Here is a 12,446-nt window from a genome sequence, read left to right as displayed (position 1 = left end):
TCAACAGCAATATCTCAGCAACACAATGATCTCCAAACAGCAATAGGCCATCAAAATACAGTACAAACTGTTCGGAATAGGCTTCATTCTGGTGGTGTAAGGTCTAACACAGCATCATCGACAGTAGCACACGTGAGTGTCGACACAACAACACAACTGGAAAGTGAATGGTTAATTGGATCCATTTTCACCAAAGGGTATAGATTCTGCTGAGACTAAGATTAAAAATGATCGAGTTTGAAGAAAAGGTGGAGAATGACTTGATAATTGTACCATTAGGAAGAATGTCTGGTGTGATGGGGGCACCCTGATAGGGTTATGTGATATTCATGTCAGTCAAATAACTTATCTTGTCATCATTTGATCTCCAGAATCACTGCTTGCTTTCACTCATTCTTTCCTTTTTTTTGTGCCTGTGGAACAAACTTCTGTGTTCTCTTCAATCCCATGTTTCCTTCAAAGCTTCCACACAGCTGTTCTCCACCATCTCAGATCAACTCTCCTTCCACGACAACTATCTGGGATGCCTCTTCGCCGTGGTTGATGCAAGTCGGGGGCCAAATCTTCCCCCATTCTTCCCTGCTACGCGGATTCGTCAGGGCAACGCAGTCACAGTCAGAGTGCCGACCATCCCAATAGACCGGCCCGTTCCCTCTTTTCTCTTTCTATTTCTCTCTTTCTCTGTCTCCTCTATACCTCTAATTCTGTTGTGGCCCAGACTTTGTGAAGACAGAGGTACACCCAACTGAATTTGGGGGATGTCTGGATCGCTCCTACGGCATCGATCGGCTGTCTCCGTGCCGCGGGCTTATTCGACAGAACTGTCCGGGGCTATGCAACAACAACAACAACAACAACAACCCCCCTTTCAAAACCATGATATTTCCATGTTTCCACTTTTTCCCTCCTGATAATTTGTGGCTGTGTCCATCTTGTCTACCCCTTGCATACTTCCATAGTCCTCATTCCTCCCCCATGCATTATTTGTGCTTCCTCTATTTTGTCCTTCAACCCTCCTGTTGGTGTCCCCCTCCCCCCCCCCCCCCCACACCTCCTTATCTCTACTGTTCCTTTTGTTTTGTTGCTTTATGATCCCCTCTTTGCCCTACATAATACACGAGCCACGACACTATATGTAAAATATTTTTGTGGGGGTAAGGGAGAAGTGGGAGGTGGTGAGGCCATAACAGGTATCAAATATAGAGATGAGATTATCGTGCCTGTATTAATCTAACTGGACCAACAGCAATGTCCAAGCACATCTATATGGAAGGCAATTCCCTTCCATTCCACACTTGGCCACATTGTCTACATTGTATTTCAAAGACCACAACATCAATTGCATCGATTAACCTGCATTATCTCCAGACTGGAATCAGATTGATCATTATTGGTGCATTTGTGGTCGCGAAGCCTACCAACCAGTCTCCTGATCAACCAGAATTGGCCATGGTCGAAGCATAGCACAACATCCACAAGAGCAATATTTTCTGACTTAATTGAAGAAAATGTGTGCAGCATTATATTGGAGTCAATTGTGGTCACATAAATTATGAAAGCAATTTCTGCCAGTGTGATGTCTGTAGTAATCTGTAGCCTGGCTTCATTAGCAACTTGCACACTAATCTCAGACAGCATGTTGTTTTCACATAACAATTAAACTTTGGGTTCCTTTGACATCATGTTTATTTATGGAGTGTAGATATCAGTGTTCTCCTCATCATCAACCAGAATATGAACACGTTTGAATGCAATATTTAAAAAACAATCCCCAAAACTGTTGTCATCTAACATGTTAATTTGTAAGGAGTATATATTATAACGGCATGAATTGCCATAACTGAACCTTCACCAATTACAACTGTTGAATGAATAGCCACAGCAAAAAATATTATTCCCAATATAAATTACTTCATACGCATGCAACAAGTGTCGTAAAAACAGTCAGATGAGAATGCATTATGACTGGCATAAGTTTATCTAATGAAAACAAACAAACAAACAAATAAATAACAAAAGGGAGTTTGTTCACATTTTATGACATAAGTTGAGGGTATTTTTTTTTTAATAACACTTACCAGCACAACACCAGCAGCAGGTCCTACAAAGGCGTAAAGCAGTCCTCCTTCTAAAGAAAGCCAGCAACTATGGAAGGAATGGGATAAAAGGTGGAAATGGTTTCAGCAAGACCGATAAATTATTTCAACCATGTTACCTACTTCAGACAAGTTTAGGATACTCTTAATCTATCTATAATTCCAGTAATCTCTGTGTGTGTGTCTGTGTGTCTGTGACCGCTGTTTCTCGACAACCACGGGTCCGATATACTTGAAACTTGCCAGGTATATTGCTGGGGACCCGAGGATGTGCCTTTTCAAGGTTTGAAATTAATCGGACAAGTGGTTCCCAAGATATGGTCACCGTACTCGCAAGCCGTTCGCTTTGGCTTTGCGAATGGACCAAACCATTTCATGTAAATAGAGGGGGGGGGGGGGGGGTTCTACCGTACTCGCAAGCCGTTCGCTTTGGCTTTGCGAATGGACCAAACCATTTCATGTAAATAGAGGGGGGGGGGGGGGTTCTGTGGTCGTTACTGCCACGTGGTTTCAAAGTTTTTTTTTGTTGTTGTTGTTTGCACGCATGTTTTTTTGCACCCACGTACGGGCACGCCCTAGTACTAACAATATGACATCTGTGCAATTTGTCTGGATTATTTTAAATATGAGGCCTGTGCAATGCTGGATTGTTTGTTAAAAAATAAATAAATAAAATAAAAACTATAACGGTACTCAGTAGAGAGCATACCTCGGCCAGGCTGAACAGTTTACATTTTGTATCCCACTGATAGGCCGGATCTGGATTCGGACCTGAACCAAAATCTAATCGGCTTGTTCTCATCACCTAACCAACTCGTCCACCAAGTTTAGTCATAACTCGTCCACAACTTTTTTAAAAATATGTTATATATCACTCTTTGTCCGATCTCATTGGTGAAGAATCACTTAAAAAATTTAATAATTATCGTATCCGAATCCATATTCAGATATTCAACAAAATCGAATCAATTCGTCCTTGTCACACACCCAACCGGTCCACCAAGTTTTGTTCAAATCTGTCCATAACTTTTTGAGATATCGTGCTATGTATCGGTTTTAGCCCGATCTCCCAATGGTGAAGAATCACTTAAGAAATTCTCTGATCCGGATTCGAATTTTCATCGAAATTGAATCAATTCTTCCTTGTCACATATGCAACCTGTCCACCAAATTTCGTCCGAATCCGTTCACAGTTTTTTGAGACATCCTGCTATGTATCGTTTTGGCCCTATCTCCCAATGGTGAAGAATCACTTAAAAAATTCGAGTAGCCGGATCCGGATCCGGCTCTTCTCCAAAATCTAATAATTTCGTCCTCGTCACATACGCTACCTCTCTGCCAAATTTTGTCCGAATCTGTCCACAACTTTTTGAGATATCTGGTTCACAGACAAACAAACAGACAGACAGGGGTGAAAACATAACCTCCATCCACCTTCGGTGGCGGAGATAATAAATACAGAACTAAAATATTTAGTGAGCGTGATCTAATTTATCATTTATGCAAGATAATGGTAAAGGTAACAAAATCACCAATATTTCAAGAAGTATAAACAGAAGCAGCAAGCAATTATTGTTCAGATAACTAGACTTTCATTTTGAGAAAAGTACCCAAGACCTTCCATTATTAGGAATTCTATCAGACAGCATTTGGAAAAGTATTATTTCATCAGGAATTATCTGTACATAGCAAAATTATAACAATTCGTGATTGACAAATAGTTTTTTCTTTTATTTTATCTCTTTGACTCTATTTCTTTTTCTTTATCTATCAGTCTTACATGGGGGGGGGGGGGGGGGGGCAGGAGGACCAACCATGCACCCCCCTCAGCATTCATTGGGACCACTATTTTCTTACTTATTAAGTAGCTGGTGAAATTTTAAAAGATGTACCCAAAGAATAAAGTGTCACGATCGACGTTTTTTTTGGCGAAAAACAATACCGGCTTTAAAGCAGAAGAAATTGCACGAGATACAGAGGATGGGAAAACGGAAAATGAAAACGCGTCACTTTTCCCCCTCCAGGTGTCTTCTTTGTCAATATTTTAGGTGAATAAGTTTAATTGGACCCCATTTTCAGCTTTTGGAAGAGATGTATAAGCACCTGTTTCTTATTTTAGTCTCAGTAGGAACAAATATCATAGGGAATCTCTAACGCCCTAGATAACACTTATTTACACAATCCAATCTGCTGATAATGTCCTTTCCCTGCATGCCCACAGTGAAATATAATGTCCCAGTCTTCCATTATCACAAATTTCACTTTAACTGTTTTAGTCCTCATCAGAGGAGCTATCTGTATCACTATCTGCAGCATATTCCTGTTCTCCTGTTTCATCGTCAGATTCCTCCAGTTCTGTTACATCTCTCTCCAGCACATCAATTAGTTTTTGTGGTAAGATCATTTCATCTGCACACCAGAGTGGTTCTCCATCCTCTTTCCATCCATGTCCTTCCCAGGGTTTGGGGATCTCACATATTGCAGCATTTGCCATTTTTCATATTCTTATCTGATAATTTGATCGAGCAACATGTTCCCTCAAGCACGCCCTACTCGGAGGCAATCTAGCCAGGTCAATTGTACTGGATGTTAGACTGTCAACTGAAATATCTCCATCACACTTTGACTTGAGCATCAAGTGCCGCACCTCATCTACGCTCTCCAAATTGGATTTCCCATACAGTGCACAGGTGAACTTTTCACACCCGATCAGAAGATCATCATCAACATTCCAGTCATCTCCCAAATGCTTCAGAGCATCACAGTGTGCAGGAGATTTCAGTAACAACTTGAGAGTTTTAATCTTTCCAATACCCCTGAAAGAGCTGACCGAATCACAACCGGTGAATGCATCGCCAGCCAGCGATGAATGATGATTGCAATGCGATGATGATCGCGATGATGCTTGCGATGATGATCGCGATGATGATCGCGATGATGATCGCGATGATGATTGCGATGATGATCGCGATGATGATTGCGATGATGATCACGATGATGATTGCGATGATGATTGCGATGATGCTCGCGATGATGATTGCGATGATGATTGCGATGATTATCACGATGATGATCACAATGTGAGGCCAGCATCGCCTCACACATTTGCTCTGTGTGGTGTTTAGAGAGATTTGTAATGTTAATGAGGCGCTTCTTCTTGCCACGACCTGTATCGAAGAGGATAGTAATGTCTATTTCCCTGGCATGATACAGCAAGATCCAGAATATGTCACTGTCTGGACTCCTGACCCTTGCATACTGGTATCCCTGTTCTGCAGCACAGATGCAGTAGAGAACAACCCTACTGTCGGTTTCTTCTTGCTTTGACCTCAATTCAGGAATGTTTTCTTCCTGGGCAATATCGAAGGCTTCTCCACTCTTAATCAAAATTACTCTCCGATCATCTTGTACTAATTCTGACCAACAGGTGTGCATTAGCCCAATTAGCTGTTCCAGTAAGCAAGATGCAGTGCTTTGCAAACAGTATATTTTCAGTGGACGACCTTCTAGATGATTTACTGGACCCATCTGAAGATTCACCAGCATCAGACTGAACAAGTCTCTCTTTGTGTTTGATGAACATATTGTAGCAGGCTCCGTGATACCCGTGACCTTCCTCATTTAGTTTTTCCGGAATACTTTTGCATACGTCATCCATCCTACTACTGGAGCCAATGGGCTGCTGCTGTCTCAAATGAGAGATTGTCTTGATTGCTTCAAATCGTTCATGTGGCTCTTTGAGACATGAAATGAAGGTGAAAGTTTGGTCTGTGGTTCCTCTGAAATGAATAATGCACATTCCAGGCTCCTTCCCACTTCCCTGCTTTCGCTTCTTCACTGGGGGTGAGCCACATGTTGCCATTATTCCTGAAATAATTGTTTCTTCTTGATCTTTTAAACTTCTTTAGTGGGCGCTGGATAGATCACACCTGAAAATAAAAAAGGAAATTAACATCACACATCATGAAACGTGCTCTTGATTATAAGAAAAATGGCCAAGCAAACAAAAACATTACTATATGTCACAGGCTGAAAGAAAAGGAAAAGTGATAGTGATGAATCAAATGTTCTGCTTCAGATAACCAACAGCCCCACTGGACACCTTCTCCTAAAGTATTACAGAATACATGTACTAGACAACGACAATAACTAGATTTTCACACGGAACTCTCACAATTCAAAAATAAAAACTAACATTTTTCTCTTATAGAATGCAATACGTGGGCGATTTTCAATAATAGGTTTAATTGTGGCCTATTATCAGTTTTAAAATGTATCTTAAGCTGATAAATCTCTTCTGGAGGCTGAAATTATGAGTAAATCAACTTGTTCATTTGAAATATTGACAAACAAGACACCCTGGAGGGGAAAAAGTGACGCTTTTTCATTTTCCGTTTTTTTTTGCAAGTATGTTGATCACTCCGGTTTGTTTGTGTGTTTGTTTGTGTGTATGTCAGTCCGCTCACTTATACTTGCCTACAGGTCACAATTTTAAACCGATCTTCACGAAACTTCACTAAATGGTAGAGTTCGTGGACCGACAAAATCATATATATTTTTGAGGTCAAAAGGTCAACATAGGTCAAAGGTAAACCACTTTTTTTTCATTTCTAAAATCCTCAATTTTCATCCGATTGACTTGATATTTGAATGAGATTTGCATATCAGCGAGCTGAATTCAACCACCAATTATTTTTGAGATCAGCATCGGCAAAAAGGTCAACATAGGCCAAAGGTCAACACCAATTTCAAATTTCTAAAATCCTCAATTTTCATCCGATTCACTTGATATTTGAATGGGATTTACATATCAGCTAGCGGAATTCAACCAAAAACTATTTTTGAGGTCAAGATAGGTCAGAAGGTCAACATAGGCCAAAGTTGACCACTTTTTTGAAATTCCTAAAATCCTCAATTTTCATCCGATTGACTTGAAAACTGAATAGGATTTGCATAACAACTAACTGAAGATTTTCTTCAAGTACAAAACCACCAACTATTTTTGAGATCAACATAGGTCATAAGGTCAACATAGGCCAAAGGTCAACCACTTTTCTCAAATTTCTAAAATCCTCAATGTTCATCCGATTGACTTGAAATTTGATAAGGATTTTCACATCAGCTTACTGAACCAACCACCAACTATTTTTGAGGTCAACTTAAGCCAAAAGGTCAACATAGGCCAAATTTCTAAAATTGTCAATTTTCATCTGATTAACTTAAACTTTGAAGATGATTTGCATATCAGGTCACTGAATTCAACCACTAATTATTTTTGAGGTCAAAAGGATGCTCTACTGAGTGCCATTCTACTTTATTCTGTTTTGTCAAGTGTCGCTATATGAGTGATTTTTCATTTGTTACTTGCCGGAAAAGATTCCGGCAAGTATGTTGATCGGTTGGTTTTGTCTGTCTGTCTGTTTGTGCGCAGCACTACGTCTACATCGTTGCACATAGAATCGCCAAACTTTACACACATATTTGTCTTGCCCTGGAATAGACTGTGCCCAATTTTTAACTCTCTCGGCCCAAGGCCTCTATTATGACGTCATAATTTGATAATTCGACAAGTACAAAACTTCATCCGATCAAGATGCAATTTATTGAGCGCCATGTAGGCATAAACCAGTGAAGAAAAAAGAAATAGTGATGGCGTCATCAGTCACGTGGTTCGGCCGCCATCTTGGGAAAAACCAAAAAACTTTGCACCTCTATATCTCTGATAGTGCTGAATAGAAAAAATTGAGACATGGCTCATTGTAAAGAACTCTCCATGGGGAATAAAATATGTTAATGATGACGTCATAGGTGCATCCATTATGACGTCATAATTCGACAAGTACAAAACTTCATCCGATCAAGATGAAATTTCTTGAGCATAATCTAGGAATAAATTAGTTTAGAAAACAAATAATGATAACGTCATCGGTCACGTGGTTCGGCCGCCATATTTGTCCAAAATGGCCGATAAAAAAGTATATTCTGGCACGTCCCCGGTCTCTGACAGATTTTTCATCTGTTTGTTTGTTTGTCCGCACAGAATAAATATGACGAGCGAGGGTTTGCAATCTCTGATTGCTCTTTCTATTTACCCTCGCCTGAGGAGAGGGTATTGCATTTGAGTCCATTTGTCTGTCTGTTTGTTTGTCTGTTTCTTTGTTTGTTTGTTTGTCCGGACAGAATAAATATGATTTTCTCTGCAACCGTCGGTCCGATTGATAGGAAATTTTCACCATAGGTGCAACTCCACTTCTAAAATCACTGATGATAATTATGACGTCAGAGATCACGTGGTATGTGCGCCATCTTGGAAAAACCGAAAAACTTTGCACCTCTATATCTCCGAAAGTGCTGAATAGAAAACATTGAGAGATGGCTCATTGTAAAGAACTCTCCATGGGGAATAACATATATTAATGATGATGTCATATGTGCATCCATTATGACGTCATAATTCGACAAGTACAAAACCATCCGATCAAGATGAAATTTCTCGAGCGTCATCTAGGGATAAATTGGTGGAGGGAAAAAATAATGATGACGTCATCGGTGACGTGGTACGGCCGCCATCTTGGAAAAGGCAAAAAAATTTGCGTCTCTATATCTCCGAAAGCACTGCATAGAAAAAATTGAGACATGGCTCATTGTAAAGAACTCGCCATGTGGAATAACGTCTGTGAATGACGATGTCATAGGTGCCTACATTATGACGTCGTAATTCGACAGGTACAAAACTTCATCCAATCAAGATGAAATTTCTTGAGCATCATCTTGGGATAAATTAGTGAATAAAAAAAATAATGATGATGTCGTCGGTCACGTGGTTCGGCTGCCAAATTTGTTTTAACATAAAAGCCTTAAAAACCACTGAAAACACATCCTGGTGAGGGTCTGCAATCTCTGATTGCTCTTTCTTGTTCTTCTCGCAGTCCATGGAATTTTGAACATTAGTCTCAAACTACACATTTCAAAACTACAAATCTTCTTCCTTCCTTTCTTTTTCATTGTCTATGACTCAGATCCATACATTGCAAATGGAAATACCACAGTATTTATCAGCCAACTTTGAAAAACGCAAAAGCACAACACACTGCATAATGCAGTGTTAGCTGCCATGCTGCTAAATACAGTACTACAGTATCAGTCTGCTGACATCACTTTAGAAGCCTTTTTGATCGGATCGTTAGCGCACCCTCTGCAGAAATAAATCAATCCATAGATTTCTGGCTCCCTGGCCATCATCTCTGTTGAGAGATTCCTTTTTATTTAAAAAGGTGAAAATAAATCAATCATTATAACAAACTAAGGACCTGAACTTCGGCCCCAAGACCAAACTACATGGTCAAATAAAGCTTGTCAAACTTAAACTCATGAACCTTGGCCCGAGGGCCAAAGCTCATGGTCATACATGGGAACACATACATTCGAGCCCAAAAGGTCAGAATGCATGGCCATACCAACACACATGGCTGTCATTATGGCAGCACTTTTTTTTTTTTACATGCAAAAGGATAAAAACGAAACATTGCCACAAAGCTTTTGGCATGCATTCCGGCCCGTAGACTAAAGTACACAATCCAACAAAGCTGGACAAACTAGTGTACTTCAGCTGAAAGGCTGAAACGCATGGTCACACAAAAATTCACCCAAACCCACAGAGCTAGAATGCATTATCAAGCCAGAACGGCACTCGGTAAAGCGCATGCATGCCTTTGCTAAGCTGAGCAGTTTATGATTTGTATCCCATTGATTGGCCAGATCTGGACCTGGACCTGAAACAAAATCTAATTGGCTTGTTCATGTCACTGAACCAACTTATCCACCTCGTTGTCACAAGTCATCCACAACTTTTTGAAATATCATGCTATAAATCGTTTTTGGCCCTATCACACATTGGTGAAGAATCACTTAAAACATGATTGGATCCAGATCCAGATCTTCAGCCAAATCGAATCGATTCATCCTTGTCACACACCCAAACAGGTCCACCAACTTTCATCCAAATCCATCAATAACGTTTTGAGATATCGTGCTACATATCGGTTTTAGCCCGATCACTCAATGGTGAAGAATCACTTAAGAACAATTCTCTGATCAGGATCCGGATTGGAATATTCACCAAATTTTAATCATTTTGTGCTTGTCAAATACCCAACCTCTCCACCAAATGTCGCCCCAATCCGTTTCCAACTTTTTGAGATATCCTGTTCAGACAGACAGACAAACAGATGGACAGACAGGTGTGAAAAACGTAACCTCTGCCCACATTCGTTGGCGGAGGTAACAATAACTAGACTGGCGAGACAGCCTTTTTAAATAAAAGAAGAAAAAAACTTTATAAGAAAGCTCGGGAGATGTGCTTGGGCCCCATGTCCAAAATTCAAAGTCAAACAAAGTTTGTCAAATTAATGTACACATGTACTGTACTCCAGTCCGATATATGAAGCACATGTTGAAATGAACTCATGAATCTCAACCCACAGGGCCAGAGTGCATGCATGGTCATACCATATCAAGAAACCGTTGTGATGGAAAATGACTTTTTTCTCCTAAAAAGGTAGAACAATCCAACCATTTTAACAATCTTGGAACATGCACCTTGACCACATGGCCAAAGTACACAATTCAACAAGACTGTACCATGATCATATACAGTCACGTGAAAAAGTAAGTACACCCCATGTAAAGTTTTGACTTTTTCAACATATTTCAACATACAGCTATTTGATCTTCATTTCAACAATATTGATAGATGAAGGTGATATAATATAACAAATACCATGAAACATTTACATTTTGTAGTCCATTGTATAATTTAAATACACATAAATGCAAATTTCGCAGGTGGAAAAAGTAAATACACCCCTACATTTATCACTACTTCAAAAACCTAAAATTAGAATCAGGTGCACCAGCTCAGGTGCAAATGATTAGAACATTGTTAGAGAGGATCCTGGAGGAACCTGTCTTCTTTAAACCTCAGACATTTAGTTTGGTTTGCTCTTTGTTGTTGAAGTGTGTGGCGTCACCATGCCTAGATCAAAAGAGCTCTCTGAGGCCTTCAGAAAGAAGGTTATAGATACCTACGAGTCTGGAAAGGGATTTAAAAAGATCTCCAAACAATTTGAAATCAATCATTCGACTGTCCGGAAGATCACTTACAAGTGGAGAAGATTCCAAAGAACTGCCAAATTGTTCAGGCCAGGCCGCCCCAGCAAGTTCAACCCGAGAGCAAACCGCAAGATGCTGAAAGAAGTCTCTAAGAACCCCAGAATGTCATCACGGGACCTACAGGTAGCTCTTGCCACTGTTGATGTCAAAGTGCACGAGTCTACCATTAGAAAGAGGCTGCACAAATTTGATCCAAATGGGAGGTGGGCCAGGAGGAAGCCTTTGCTGTCCAGAAAGAACATCAGGGCAAGACTAAAGTTTGCCAATGAACACCTAGGCAAAGGCCAGCACTTCTGGAACAATGTGCTCTGGACAAATGAGTCAAAGGTAGAGCTATTTGGTCACAGTACCAGAAGACATGTTTGGCGAAAACCAAAGACAGAATTTGACCACAAGAACCTGATACCAACTGTAAAGCATGGTGGTGGAAATATTATGGTTTGGGGGCAGCTTGGCTGCATCAGGGCCTGCGCTTCTGACAATCATATAATCCACTATGAATTCTTCTTTGTGCCAGAGGGTGCTCGAGGATAATGTGAGGCCATCTGTCGGAAAGTTGAAGCTCAACCGAAGGTGGACCTTGCAACATGACAATGACCCTAAACATACCAGTAAATCCACCAAGGAATGGCTGAAAAGAAAGAAATGGAGGGTTCTGGAATGGCCAAGTCAAAGCCCGGATCAAAATCCCATCGAGATGTTGTGGGGGGATTTGAAACGAGCTGTGCATACAAGAAACCCCTCAAACATCGTACAGCTGAATGAATACTGCATGGAGGAGTGGGCAAAAATTTCTCCCAGTCGATGCCAGAGACTGGTGGACAGTTATAAGAAACGCCTCCTTGAGGTTGTTTCTGCCAAAGGGGGCAATACCACCTATTGGAGCCAAGGGTGTACTTACTTTTTCCACATGCAAAATTTGCATTTATGTTTATTTAAATTATACAATGGACTACAAAATGTAAATATAAATAAATATAACCACCTTTAGAGGCCATTTTTCCCCGCAAGGCGGGGGTTGGCCTTTTTCGGGAACCGTGGTTGTTGTTGTTTTTCGGTCCCCTTTTTGAAGCAATGTTTTACGGCCGGATGCCCTTCCTGACGCCAACCCTTTTTGCCGCCTTTAACGACAAGCGGGGATAACTAAGGACTACAAAATGTAAATGTTTTATGATATTT

General features: G+C 40.4%; 1 protein-coding gene across 1 annotated transcript in view; it reads right to left on the bottom strand.

The window, feature by feature from the left end:
- The window catches only part of LOC137436117 (adhesion G protein-coupled receptor B3), a 999,412-nt gene that overhangs the window by 89,460 nt on the left and 897,506 nt on the right, over positions 1–12,446 (bottom strand). The window contains exon 19 of the mRNA XM_078786591.1: positions 2,079–2,145. Coding sequence (XP_078642717.1) covers positions 2,079–2,145 — 67 coding nt within the window. The remainder of the gene's footprint in view (positions 1–2,078; positions 2,146–12,446) is intronic.

This window comes from Myxine glutinosa, chromosome 11 (genome assembly GCF_964187855.1).
Source record: "Myxine glutinosa chromosome 11, kmMyxGlut1.1, whole genome shotgun sequence".
NCBI lineage: Eukaryota > Metazoa > Chordata > Myxini > Myxiniformes > Myxinidae > Myxine > Myxine glutinosa.
Note: the sequence above shows the minus strand (reverse complement) of the source record. Positions and strands in the feature narration are given on the sequence as shown.